The sequence below is a fragment of the Amblyomma maculatum genome, chromosome 6 (genome assembly GCF_055883805.1).
Source record: "Amblyomma maculatum isolate TAMU_Amacu chromosome 6, ASM5588380v1, whole genome shotgun sequence".
In the NCBI taxonomy this organism is placed as follows: Eukaryota; Metazoa; Arthropoda; class Arachnida; order Ixodida; family Ixodidae; genus Amblyomma; species Amblyomma maculatum.
The window spans coordinates 110,429,977-110,444,773 of record NC_139349.1 but is presented as its reverse complement, the minus strand read 5'-3'; the positions used below and the strand labels follow the sequence as shown (position 1 = coordinate 110,444,773).

Sequence of the window (14,797 nt, the reverse complement as noted above, 5' to 3'; positions counted from 1 at the left end):
CGCAGCCACCTCGAGTGACTTTGGAGTAACAGTAGTGACCGCAGCTTTGTATTTTTTTTTATATATTGAGTTCCTACCTTCAGTCCTTCAGTGCATTAATTCAGCTGCATACCGATGAAATGTTGACCACATCTGTGTAGTGTTCCGGCAAAATGAAGGAGCAGATTCATAGAAAATTCATTGAAACAATGTGCCGCTAATTGAACGTAAACACAAAGTTCTCATTACAGAGTCACAAAACCACAGACTGCACTACCATACCAATATGCAAGCCAAAACGGGGTTTCTTCGTGACGCGGTAAACCACAGATCTCAAATTCAGGCACATGCAGTCCAGCGTCTGTTCAATGAAACAAAGTAGGAATTTATGATATCACAAAAAAGTGAAAATCTGATACAATGCCCTTAGACGATACTCTGGCGCCCTGCCGGGATTCCATGCTCTCAATACTACTCACGGGCCAGCAAACACTCGACCTAAAGCAATGTCACAATAGACTCAAGACATACAAAGTACGCGCAATCCGCCTGGGACGCGTATGTTACTGTAGATTAGCGAGTTTTCTCACTTGGATGCGGCATCTACAATTCACCATGCGGTCCATTCGAGGGCCACTCTCTCCTGCTTAATACGCATGTTTCGCGTTGACCACTTCCTAAGAAAAGCACCCTCTCCAAGAGCAATAAGCTATGCATCAAGAAAGCACCTGTATTAACATTTTTATTGTTCCGTCAGTATATCCATGCTCACTAGTCATGAAGGTTGCTATGGCTTGCAAAGGTATACGAAGAAGCACCATCGCATATGACAATTCATTAGAGCCTAAAGCGGCACCGCCGCTGCAAATGACTCAAACATCGCTGCAAAAAGAGAAAAACAAGTGAGTAAAAAATTGAGAGTTTTAAGAAAGCAAATATTTTGCGCCCCACATAGCAAAGCGACAGCTAAGTCGTAATCTATCGCACACGAATGACACGGCGCTCATAATAAAGAGTCGATATAATGCCAGGCCTTCGAAGCGAATATAATTGCGGCTACTGACCGAGAATCTTTATTCTGGTCAGCGCAGCGCGTGGCAACAGGATATATATATATATATATATATATATATATATATATATATATATATATATATATATATATATATATATATATAGTGAACAGTGCAGGGGCGGAGAAGCAGAAGAGAATAAAGAGAGAATAAAGATGGGCGCTCGTAAGAACGGCCGCGTCTCTGCTTGTTCTCCGTTACAATATATATATATATATATATATATATATATATATATATATAATTGGTTCGAAGAAGGGAAAGGTACAGTATCTGTCGCACTTATTATGGAAATAGAGAAAGAGGAGCTGCAGTGAAGGGCCGCGGAGCAATTTCGACCACCTGGGGATCTTAAAAGTGCGTTGACATCGCACAGCACACGGAAGCCTCATCGAACCGCAGCCGCCATTGGCTGGATTCGAACCCGGGTACTCTGGCACAGTAGTTGGACATTTTAACCACTGCGCCACCATGGCGGGGCTCTCTCAGCAAGTAGCGTATTCCCACTGTGTCTGGGCCCTGTTACAGTTTATGGTCGCGCTGTCTATGCGAGGCGCCCGAAGCTGGCTTTGCGTGAGCTGAAAAACCACGCGCTCCCACCCACCATACTTGTGCGTATACCTATTTACACCAGAACCATTTTCATATTTCCTAAGCACGACCAGCAGGGAGTCCATCTGCACGTACCTTGTCCGCCACTCCCTCACTGGCATCGGCTGGCCTGCGGTCCTGCAGGGCAGCTCCAAGTCCTGCTTCAGGGCCACGCTCACCTCACGGCTGAACGACGCTATGCGCGCTGGAGCTGTAAATGGCAAAAGAATGGAAGGTCTGGAAGCCCAGGCTTCAAAAGCGGGTACTCTTTGTCGTCATTTCAGTTAAACAAAAACTAGCTTCTCATTGGAATTATTGGGATCGAGTAACCGACATGACGTGCGGCAAATAATCCCGGTGACCAGCGGCGACAACTCACCATCTCGTCAGGACAGGATTGGGCATCATGGCGATGATGAACATCACCTCCTATATATGAAGACACGAACTTACTCCCGACCCTCAGTCATCAGCTGCTTTTATAAAACAACAGAGGAAAGCAGCGAGACATGTATGCATTTTTCAGCATTAACGAGAGTGTGGTTGGTATCGTACTTAAAATTAATAAGAGGGATAAAATGATGGTAGGCTTACACGCCTATATGCAGCCTTGACGACAAAAAGTTTTCTGAAGGTTCTTTCTGGCGAATGGAAATTATTGGCAGTAAATGAAGTAAAAACACGGTACGCTTTACTGATTGGCGACTTCAGTGCCATGGTATCGCACCCTAGTCAAGTAAGTCTCAAAAATCACTGCTATAGTGTTGTCCAGCTTCTGTCGTTATAAAAGCTATTGAGTGACGATTGAGACAAAACAGTAGGTGGTTATTGTATAGGCTCCAGGAGTTGAAGGAGAGAGTTATTAGTAGAATTCGCGGAGCGCAATTATTTATGAATTCTGAACACCTTATTTCGTCAACTATCTTGACTGAGATCCCTATGGGAGACTAAAAATGACACAGCTAGATTTCATACTGCGCTCTAAATTAAGCATCGTGCACGATGTTTAGGTGTTCAGTTATGTGATATATGGTGACCATAGGACGGTAAGGTCTCGAATTAGCCTTGAATTCAAGCGGGAACAAAATAAATAAGGAAGAAGCACATCAGTGAGTTAGCGGTCAGAGGTTATGTATACGAATTTCGGACCTTATTTCAGAGGAGATATTCCAATTTAACCGAGGACTACGGCCTTAGGGGCGAAACAATGATCGATAATTTCAGATATATCATTACGGAGTGCGCAGTAGAAACTGGCGGTAGGATATAAGCAGTACACCGATAAGCTTTCTCGGGATACGAAACATCTGATTGATCAACGTGAAAATTCAACTCTTTTAGTCAAAAACGAAATAACAGAACAGGTAGAGCTATCAAAGCTGATTTATTAGGGTAAGTGTATTGCCCTAGATTTGAGGGAGTTGGGCATAAGAGTTAATAAAAAAAAAATACCTTGGTGAAGTGCGATTCATCGATGACATTGCTTCGTAAAGTAACTCAGAGGACGAAGTGCAGAACATGACGAAGGACTTAGACAGCTAAAGAAGAAAAGTGTGTATGAACACTTATATGCAGAAAGGTGATGTTCAGGTGAGTCTATCGTAAAAAACAGTTTACGATATGCGTGAAGCGTTGGAATGACTGCAGGAGAATCAAATAACTAGAAGAAAAATCGGGTGGAGCGCAAAGTTTAAATCGCAAGCTTTGAGGTTAAACCTCCTGCAGTAAGAGACACACACTACGAGGAACTCCGTAGTGAGGGGGCTCTGAATCAATTTAGACCACCCAGGGTTATTCGATGCGCACTGAAACCGCACAGCATTCGAGTGGTTTTGTGTATCCCTTGCTTAGAAGTGCAGCCGACACGGCCGAAATCGAACCCCCAACATTGGAATCAGTACCCGATCGACAGAGCTACTAATCCATCGCGGCTGGGCAGGAGCGTTAAGTGCATTTGGCTCGTACTGTGAGATGGTGAATGGCAGTTTATTAGCATCCCTCAATTGAAAAGTATGTAACGGCTGTATATTAAAGGGACTCGCCTATGTGGGACAGAAATGTGGAAGTTCACGAAAAGGGTTCAACATAAAGCGTGAATAACACATCATCATCATCATCATCATCATCATCATCATAGTCGTCATCATCATCATCAGCCTGACTATACCCACTGCAGGGCGAAGGCCTCTCCCATATTTCTCCAATTAACCCGGTTCTGTGCTAGCTGCATCCACTTGACCCCTGCGGACTTCTTAACCTCATCCGCCCACCTAACTTTCTGCTGCCACCTGCTACGCTTTCCTTCCCTTGGAATCCAGTTTGTTACCTTAAGCGACCATCGGTTATCCTCTCTTCGCACTACATGTCCTGCCCATGCCCATTTCTTCTTCTTAATTTCCACTAGAATGCCAGTAACTTGAGTTATTTCTCTGACCCACTCTGCACGCTTCCTATCTCCTAATGTTACCATTACCATTTTTCGTTCCAAAGCCCTCTGAGTTGTCCTTAACTCAAGTAAAACCTTCTTGGTTAGCCTCCACGTTTCAGCCGCATTCCCCTTGAGCGATACCGGTAAGCTGCTAGTCATAATCTGTGAGTGCTTGCCAAATGCGCTCCATCCCAATCTTATTCTTCTTGTTATTTCCTTTTCATGGTCCGGATCTGCGGTTACTACCTATCCTAAGTAGACATATTCGCCTACTACTTCCAGTGCTTGGCTACCTAACGTAAACTGCTGTTCATTCCCAAAGCAGTTGAACATTACCTTAGTCTTCTGCATATTGATTTTCAAGTCTACCTTTCTACTTTTCCTGTCTAGGTCATCAATCATTATGTGCAGTTCATCTCCCGAGTTACTTAGCAAGGCAATGTCATCAGCAAATGACAAATTACTGAGGTATTCTCCATCTACCCTTATCCCTAACTGCTCCCATTCCAAGTCTCTGAATACTTCCTCTAAGCAAGCTGTGAATAGTACTGGGGAGATTGTGTCTCCTTGCCTAACACCTTTCTTTATGGGAATTTTGTTACTTTCTTTATGCAGAACTATGGTTGCTGTGCAGCCACTATATATATCTTTCAGCACTTTCAGGTACGGCTCGTCTACCCCCTGATTTCGCAATGCCTGCATCACCGCCGAGGTTTCAACTGAGTCAAATGCTTTTTCGTAATCAATGAATGCTATGTATAAGGGCTGGTTATATTCCGAGCATTTTTCTATCACCTAGTTGATGGTATGGATATGATCGATTGTAGAGTACCGTTTTCGTGAATAACACAGCGAGGAATAAAAGCAAATAGTAGGTGTAACGTTAAGATGTGTGAAGCGTGCAGAGTGGGTCAGGGAAGAAACTCGAGTTAATTACATTCTAGTCGAAATTGAGAAGGAATGGGCATGGAAAGGACATGTAGTGCAAAGAGAGGATAACGGATGGTCGGGAAGGTTAACAAATTGGATTCTGAGAGAAGGCAAGCGCGTATAAGGAAGCGGCACAAAGATTAGGTGAACGTTAGAGACTAGGAACTTGGCGGGAATAAAGTAGTCATCACAGGCAGTAATAATAGGAGGCGTATGGGAGGTGCCTTGTCTTGCTGTGAGCGCATTTTTGACGACGACGACGATGATGATAATTATCACGATTATCATGATTATGATGAAATTACAAGGAAGAAATGCATACAAATGCGTCGGTCTAGCAAGCAGAAACCAGCAGGTATACTGCAGGTGAGCAGCACAACTCGGGCATGACAAGCGTTCGAAGAGCATTGGGAAAGGGCTTTATTTTTTATAGCTATAGCGTCGTTATAACTAAACCTGTTAATTACCGCCCGCATAGGGTCGTATGAGGACAACAGTTAATTGGAAGAAATGAAGGGCGTCTGGAGAATTTGAGTTGGTTACCTGAAATGATGCGCTTGTATTTCGTACAGAGGTCAAATGATTTGACCGCTGTGAGCAGGATACCCGTAAAATATTTATTTCGTGACAGACACGAAGCTGGAGAATGTATGACATTCAGACACTTCCCATAATAAACTTTCTGGATTGAAATGCTACGGCAGGATCGCTATCATTATACACATTGTTTCTATGACAATTAAAAACAAGGCACAGGTGTCGAAAAAACAAGAAGTAGGCTGGGCACGCGCCTAGTCACATCTACACCTTTTGTTGTTTTACCTTTAACCATGTACGATACGAGCGCTTCCCCAGCGTAATATTTTGCCTCTCTCTGGCGTGGCTGAATTCTTGAGCTGCGCTTCGAACAAAAGGTTCTGGATAATAAGAATAAGAAGTTGGCTGGCTATCCCTTTATATCGAATTGTCGGCTAAGTCCTCGGAGCCACTTCGCATAAGCAAAACCTTCGTGAAGACAGCCTTGCGCGCGTGTGATGACTTCGTCTAAAACACTGCGTCAGCGGCGCTTTTTCTGTCCGCTCCAAATTTCTCCTACACTAGGGCGCCTCGATGCGCCCTATCCTACACGATATGAGCGCGTCATCTTGCATGCCCTCGGTAACTTTCATCGCGCAGACGTGCCGGCTGCCGCGCGGGGGACGACGGGAAAAATGAAGCCTTTACGCTTCCGTTCCGCCATAGCCTTGGTCATCGTCGTCGTCTGTTGAGGTTTCGTTTGGGAGTTCGGAAGATCCAAGGTGCTGTGAACTCTGTAATTTGCTACAATAATGGTCAATTGCGCTGTCTACGGAGACGGCAATAGGTCCTGCAGGTGTAAAAACTCCGAGAACAGCACAGCTGTCAACTTTTTGGGGTAGACGCCTGCTGTGGCGGTGCTTGCACTGTTGCTTCTGCTGCGTCGTTTTGCTAAAGCATTGTCGTGCTGACTGTCCCGCTCGATGGGATGTAAACGCGGTTGAGTATGTGCAAGTGATCGTGCTTACTCAATGACAACTTCATAAACATGCTACTTTAAACTCTTGGAGGAGAACCTTTCGTACTGCTGCCCTTCTGCTCCCGGTACGTGAATGCAGCGTAACTGCAAGCGCGCTAAAGCGCTAGAGGAAAGCGAGGAATATTTTCAAGCCGTTGCACGTTACTAGTTAGCTCTTACGAGCTTTTCCCTGTGACTGTGGGTACCAGACCAGGCGCTGACCAGACATACCGAGGGACTCTGGCCGGGCTAAGATGATCGGGATACAGAACAGTGCGACGCTCGTTCATACCTGCTTTGTGATTGTACTAGTCAGTCCCTCAAAGCCCGCTATTCTCCGGAGTTTTAGTAGAATACATGTTACGCTGTATGCTTAGGCGCCAGGGTGTGGCTGGAATGCTCTCCGCTACAAAAAATAAAGCAAAAGGAAAGTGTCATTCGTGCATGAATCCGAACTACGAAAACGCTGCTCGCGGACGGAAGCAAAGCGGTGGAAATCGCAGACTTAAGGGCCACGTCTACAGTATATGCTAGAATATTTTAGCTCACTATAGTCACGCAGTGTCAGATCGCGATAGTGCTTCACGATTTTGTCCGTCGTGTGACTCCACCACACGTCAACTTTGGTATGCGACGACCGGGCAGCGTCGCTCACGTGACCAAAAAAATGGCGGACGGCGCTCGTGCGATGACGTCAAGTGAAACGAACCTATAGGAAGTGGGAGGCAACGGTGGTGGCAACGGGGAAACGGCGTTTGATGCACGCTTACCTCGTATTTCGGGGCTCTGGGTGACGATGCGAGTGGCTGGTCCTTCGCCTGCCCCCGTGGAGGCGGTCACCCAGAACTCGTAGCGCTGGCCCGTCCGCAAGCCGCGGGTCTCGTGCCAGAACTGGGACGAAGGCACGGCCACTGGTCGTGCAGGCACTCCACCCGACGGCTGCAAATGCAAGCATGAGCAGCACGGCCTCATGAAGCACACGGCTCCAGCTACTACATATAGAGCAACCAATTGCACCTTACTTGACAAAACAAACAAACAAACAAACAAACAAACAAACAAAATCTCGAAGGCCTCGGAAAGCGTGGTTAGATTATGGCCATGTTACTTCGTTCTAGCGATTGGATTGGATTAACCTTCCTGCCCTTCTATTGCTCTCTCTGTCCCTCTTGTTTCTTGCGGTATCGGTTGTGTGGCGTTCCTGATTAGCCAATGACATCGAGAGTGAAGAGCAAGGACTGCTAAGGACATTCGCTAACTACGAAGGGATCACTGAAGCAGGAGCCGTCGTCGTCAGCAGCCCTTTCCGCTGAGCACGGGATCATATCTTGTACATTGTACCATTGTACCGCATTGTATCGCTAATTAAAGATACCATAGGAAAAAAGAAAGGCCGCTGTGGAAAACATTGGGCTGTTCGGTTGACTTCTCAGCCTTCTATGGAACTGCAGCTCTGATCAGAATGAACACGAAGAATGCACAAGATAGCCAAGCAGTTCTTCACCTTCACTAACAGAAAAAAATAGACAATATAAACTTCCACCAAGGTCGGTGTAGTTCTCACATATAAAAAAAAAAATGTCTCTCCGAAAAAACGGACGTAGGGAGGCCCCCTACCACTTCTATCAACAATTTATGTAAACACGCGTCAATACTAGGGGACCATTGGAAGCAAGCTGTGTGTTTCCCTCTTAATGATTACAGCTCACAGAGAAAGTAGAGTAGTTTCCATTGTTGCCTGATGCAGATGAGTCGATTATTGGCATTTTCTAATCTGTATCGCATGCGATTACCTGAAAGAGCAAAATGTATTCAGGACATAAGTATGCACGGGATAAAAAGCAGACGCGCATATCGTTCATGCCTACTCAATGGTATTCTTTTTGCCTCTTTGAATATTGTTGTCATTTCTGTTAAGCTTTTGTCAGTGCTACATCTTTTTTTTTTTTTTCAGCACTTTTATATCGTTTATGCACGGGAGGTTTCAGTTCAGTTCCTGACTACGAGGCCTCCCTTAGGATACGTACTTAATGTATTACGTTCTTAAATAAAAATAAAAAACTCTTGTATGGTTTATGTCCTATACACCAACCAAGCCTGAGGTTGCCTCTAATGTGCACCGCTCGCATTATCCCAAACTCCCTCCACTCATCCGCGATATTTCAGGCACACAATCGCAGCCAGAAAGGGGAATAAGAAAACAACAACAACATTACAGCAAAGAAACTGTGTGGCGGCAAGGTTCACACCATGACGAGTAGGATTACCGCGTTGAAACTGAGGTGCACAGCCCCAGAGAGCTCGCGCTGCAGAACAAAAAAAGAAGCCAGTGGCAGTGGCGTCAGTGGTGAGTTGTAAGATTTACGGGCACCCATTCGGTCTCCCATAGCTCATCGGAGAAAAGGGCCCCGAGAAAGAACGTGTCGGCCCGATCCACTTTTCAAGTTCGCCAGCCGTGGTACAGCCGGGAACTATAGCTCCGCCAGCGGCAATGGCAGATACGCCAGCAGCAACAGCAGTGCGGCTCGGAGCCGACTGTCATCGAAGGCGATGTCTGCTCTCTATCAATCGCGGCGCACTCATCCCATCGGCGTCCGCGCAATCCCATAAAGGCTAAATTTCGAACAACACGACGCGCGTCTCCACCCTCGCTTTGCCCCCTGGAGCCAGATACGGAGGCTCTGAAGCTTGTTGTGCCGCCGCCGTGTACGCAGCACAAAGGCCCGGCTGAGAAGTATTTTTTTTTTTTGAAAGGGAAGAGAAGGGGACAACATTGAGGGAGACAGGGACAGTTCCTTCCTTTCGACTTCGCACTCGTCGCCTCTTTCGCCCGTGTCTAGTACACAACGCGCTCCTTTCTCGCATCCGAAGCTAGCTTGCTTTTCAGAGAAACCCTTGCGCCAGGAACTTTTTCGAACTTCTGTTTCTTTCCTCGCTTTTAGCTTTCTGCCCTTGCGTTTCCGCTGCGAGCGAAATCCGGTGAAAAGCTGTATCGATTCGCGTGCGACGTCCGCACCACTGGCACTCCGTGAAGCCGTGGACTATGGGAAACGAAGAGTGCGAACGGAAAGGAGGGGAGTGGAATAGGGGTAGTGCAGAAAGAGGGGTTACAACATACCCAGCAAATCGCGCTTTTTAATAAAGAAAAAAAAGAAAGTAGACTCGAAACTTTGGCACCGGCCTTTGTCGCTACTCCTTTTTTCTTTTTGATTTCTAAGACTGAACGGGTTTGTAAAGACAGCTACGGCGCTTTGGACTTAAAAATAAATAAAGTAAGGAAATGGCTGCGTTGCCAATGCGTTCAAAGTCTTCCAGTTGAGCCCATGAGCAAAACGCTCTTAGCTCGTGCCTGTGCTTCGCCTATATATGCTCCCACTGCCCTCTCCGCCAAGCACTGCAATGTTTTGATTTTAGGCTTCAGACATCCTTTTTCCGTCAAAAGGGAGAAACGGAGATGAGAGGGAGAACGGGGAGATTGGAGAGTCAAACCCCTTCGTGCGGTAACAAATTGACTCTCAAAAAACATTGCTACGGACCCAGCTTGGCTCTTTCGCCTCAAAGCCTCTTTTTTCTGAAGCTAAAAACGCAATGCCATATGTCATTCACCGAAACTCAGCCGAATGGTCCTGATGAAACGGTGGACGCACGCAAGGGCAGCGATACACTTTTCTGTTTTACGTACCTTGCCTTATTCCTCTGTGCCTTGTATAGCGCTTTCCCAATTCCCAGGATCGAGTGAGAACGATACTTCTTTTGCCCCAGAAGAAATGGCTGTGCTGTTATCGCCGGCGACGCACCAGGCCTGTGCGAAGTTGTTGACCGGCCGGCCAGCGGGCCTAGAGCGGAGCACACGCTGATTATTTTTATCGGCGGCCCGGGCGCAAAACGTACGGGGTAGAGTGGTGAGATGATGGAGAACGCAGCAGGCTGTGGAAAGGGGCGGGGGCAGGACGGAGGCGCATGTGGGGAGCTGATCCCCACTGTGTGAGCGAAAACGCTGCCGTTAAAAGGGGACCCATAACGAACTCCGTAGGCTGGTGTTCTCTATATCGTCTCCAAGGCTTTATATACCCACTCTGCGCGGCATTGTGATCTGCCCCGCTCCCGCCTTCATTTTATCGCGTTTTTCGTTTAAAGTTATGGCTGCGAGAAAGGTTTACTCACGCTCCGCGCAAATAACCTAACCAATGGCGGAGGCTGACTTTCGGTGACGCCACATGAGCCACCCTGACGCAAGAGTGGAGGGTGGCGACCAATTTAAACAAAGAGGGGACTGAAGAATGCTTGACAGGCTTACAGTTTCCATGATAGATAAGCGCTTCGCGTTGCTAATGGTATCGCGTAAAATATTATGTTGCAAAAGGGCTGCCAAACATCAAGACAGCATTATTCGTCATCGCATGATCAGCAGTAAGTACTCCACGGATCTTCAGTCAACCATATCGTTAAAGACACCGAGAAAGGCTTTAACAGGACTGCGTCTATACGACGGTCGCATCTTTCGATGACCGCTGCTGTTACAAGGTATCAGGGATATTGTAGAGAGAAAAACGAGCGGGGAAGCTCTTACACAATGCAACGACAACTACGGAAAACGTCCGTCCCAGAAATGTGACCTGAAAGTAAAAGCGCTGTTTGGAAGAACCTGTTCCAATTTCATCACAGAATGTGCTCCAGTTAAACGAGACGAAACACAAGATTTATGATGATGAGACTACCTTAGAGAGCGATATATCATGGGCAACGCTATGGAGGAACCAGAAAAATGATAATCTTTTGTTTTGACTTCAGAGAGCGCCATGATGCTGCACTTTTGCTCCACACGTAGCCTGCTATTAAAATAAATTTTCCATAAGAACCCAGAAACAACGCTACTAAATGTTTCAAAGTGGAGACGGGCAATTCAAACTATTTTCGTTGTTTATGCATGAAATGTACAAAATTTGGCAAATTTATTTACCTTTCTTTACTATTTCAGGAGTGCATTTTGTTTTATGCTCTTCGGCATACTTGTTGAGTAATTTCAAATAAGAGCTTCATAAAGTCATTCCCAGGTTGGTAAATTATTCAAGAGAAAGTGCGCAAGCACTATTCTGTGTAATAAAACCCTTAATTCTTTCTTTATATATGACCTGCTTTCATGTATGTAATTAGAAGCTCAACTTCAGCATGCGTGATAACATGAAATTGTTTCCAACAATGATATTCATTAAGACTATTGCCTGTGTACAGGTGCGGATATAAGTAAACGGAGTACGGTTTTTCGTTCCAATTACAGTCACGCCTTTTGTATTAGAGATCAGTTCAGTTGAGTCGTTCAGTCGTGTCCGACTCTTCGTGACGTTATGGACCATATCACGCCACGCTTTCCGGTCTCTCACTACCTTTCTAACATCACATAACTTCATCTGCAGCGCCTCGAGGATGCCATCTAACCATCGCGTTCACAGCCTACCCCTTCTCCGGCGACCCGCAACCTTTACCAACATCAAATCTTTCTCCAGCGACCCCTCTCTTCTCAACAGATGACCAAAGCAGCTGAGCTTTAACTTTAGAATTTGACCCTCCAATGAGCAGTCAGCGTTTATGGTCGACAATATCGACTGATTTGATTGTATTAGAGATAAGAAAACATTATTTGTCCAATTGAAAGCGCGCTGGAGCCTACTACCACTTTGCACATACCACGAGTCAACGACTGCCAGTTTCAATTATAGAACGCGGGAAAAACTTTAGAATGATATGATCATCATCAGCCTAACTATACCCACTGCAGGATGAAGGCCTCTCCCATATTCCTCCGATTAACCCGTCTGCATCCAATTGATCCCTGCGAACTTCTTAACTTTATCCGCCCACATAACTTTCTGCCGTCGCCTGCTGTGCTTTCCTTCCTTTCAAATCCAGTTTGTTACCCTAAGCGACCATCGGTTATCCTCTCTTCGCACTACATGTCCTGAACATGCCCATTTATTCTTCTTGATTTCCGCTAGAATGTCGGTAACTCGAGTTATTTCTCTGACCCACTCTGCACGTTTCCTATCTCTTAACTCTACTCCTACCATTTTTCGCTCCATAGCCCTCTGCGTTGTCTTCAACTTAAGTAGAACCCTCTGCGTTAGCCTCCACGCTTCAGACCCATAGGTGAGTACAGGTAAGATGCAACTGTTGCATACTTTCCTCTTGAGCGATACCAGTAAGCTGCTAGTCATAATCTGCGAGTGCTTGCCAAATGCGGTCCATCCCAATCTTATTCTGCTTGTTATTTCCTTTGCATGGTCCGGATCTGGGGTTACTACCTGTCCTAAGTAGACATATTCGCCTATACTTCCAGCGCTTCACTAACGTAAACTGCTGCTCCATCCCAAGGCTGTTGAACATTCTTTTAGTCTTCTGCATATAATTTTCATGCCTACCTTTCAACTTTTTTCGTCTTGGTCATCAATCATTCGTTGCAGTTCATCCCCCGAGTTACTTAGCAAGGTTATGCCACCAGCAAATCGAAGATTACTGAGGTATTCTCCATCGACCCTCATCCCTAACTGCTCCCATTCCAGGTCTCTGAATACTTCCTCTAAGCAAGCTGTGATTAGTGCTGGGGAGATCGTGTCTCCTTGCCTAGCTCCGTTATTTACAGGAATTTTGTTACTTTCTTTATGCAAAAATATGGTTGCTGTGCAGCCACTATGGATGTATTTCAGTACTTTCACGTACGGCTCTGTCTACACCCTGATTTCGCAATGCCTGCATGACCGCCGTGGTTTCTACTGAGTCAAATGCTTTTTCGTAATCAATGAATGCTATGTATAAGGGCTTGGTTATATTCCGAGCATTTTCTATCACCTGGTTGATGGTATGGATATGATCGATAGTAGAGTACCCTTTCCGAAAACCTGCTTGATATTTTGCTTGATTAGATAATAGAATCAGGGTGTCCTGATTCTACTAGCGATTACCTTAGTAAATACTTTATACGTAACAGGCAGTAAGCTAATTGGTCTGTAATTTTTCGGGTCTGTCCGTACCACCCCATAGACAAATCGATAGCTTTATCCAATTTCCTACCATATTAGGATATAATCGAAAAAAAAAAACAATTGTTATACAGCTATTTCTGCCATTTTTTTACGAAATGGCGAAGGGTGAATGAAAGTAACCGCAGAGATAGTGTAAACTTAGAAAATAAACTTGCCTCGTTTATCTCTTCATATGTTTTTTTTTTCTTTTGGTGGCAAAAAATTCGGCATTACAACAAACAGAAGCGCTGATCTTCAGACGTTCTCCTCTCACGTTGATACCGAGATGGCCGTGCTTGGTCATCGGAGACCAACATAATTCGCGATGCGACGGGATCACGAGGACAACGATTCGCTTACAAGTTTCGAGGGCCACGCATACGGCCATATTTTTCTAAATTTATATTGTGTATCTCGCTACATTTTTGCGTCACGAGATATGTGAAGGCCTGAGCATTGCAAATAAAAATAAATTAGGAAATTGAGAATGTCGACCAGATTTGCCAGTTTATTTGGCGTGCATACTCTTTTCTCATCCACCGCACAGCAGCGAAAAAAAAAAAAAAAGTGGCTCATAGAACTTTGGTAATTTCTTATTGCTTTCTCGACGACCGAGACTCACTTCTAAATTCAGAAATGAGACTTGTGTTCAGTTACAGTGCACACGAGGCTGGCTATAACACCGAAATATTCATTTATATTTGTTTTAAGCTTATGTGGCACTCAGCGAAAAAATGCCGCGTTTTTTAGAGCGTGGGTTCTACTCTACGCACTGCAACTCTTATAGAGAGAGACAGAGAGAGAGAGAGAGAGAGAGAGAGAGAGAGAGAGAGAGAGAGAGAGAGAGAGAGTAACAATTGCTTTGCCGGCGCTCGGTTGCTCAGTCTCGCCACGGCTAGGATGCGTGCCGATATCCAGAGTGTGTAAAGCTTTGACGAGGCGTCAGGCTGCTGTGCAGCCATGTTAATTATGCTCGGATAACTAGGTTTAACCAGTATAAACCTCCGCAATTTTAGGCAAAGTTGCATTTCAATCCACTCTCCCCTGTTTGAAGAAATCTTTAGATTTCCGTCGCGAAAGCGTACAGAAAGAAGAAAATTAAGTATTTGAAGCTAAATGGAAATATTTAGGAAACTTTTTCACGTGACGAAATTTAAACTAAGATTGAGTTTTTCGCTGCATACACTAGTATCTCACTTTTGCTCTGCAGCTTGTGTCAGGTAGAGCGGCTCTTAAAATGAACTAA

The 14,797-nt window shown here is 45.3% G+C and overlaps 1 protein-coding gene across 1 annotated transcript in view; it reads right to left on the bottom strand.

The window, feature by feature from the left end:
- Nucleotides 1–14,797, bottom strand: part of LOC146186572 (cell adhesion molecule Dscam1-like) — a 283,106-nt gene that overhangs the window by 29,341 nt on the left and 238,968 nt on the right. Inside the window, exons 23-25 of the mRNA XM_084608063.1 lie at nt 13,429–13,431; nt 7,306–7,474; nt 1,740–1,854 (exon numbers count right to left, since the gene is read on the bottom strand). Of these exons, the coding sequence (XP_084464189.1) occupies nt 1,740–1,854; nt 7,306–7,474; nt 13,429–13,431 (287 nt within the window). The remainder of the gene's footprint in view (nt 1–1,739; nt 1,855–7,305; nt 7,475–13,428; nt 13,432–14,797) is intronic.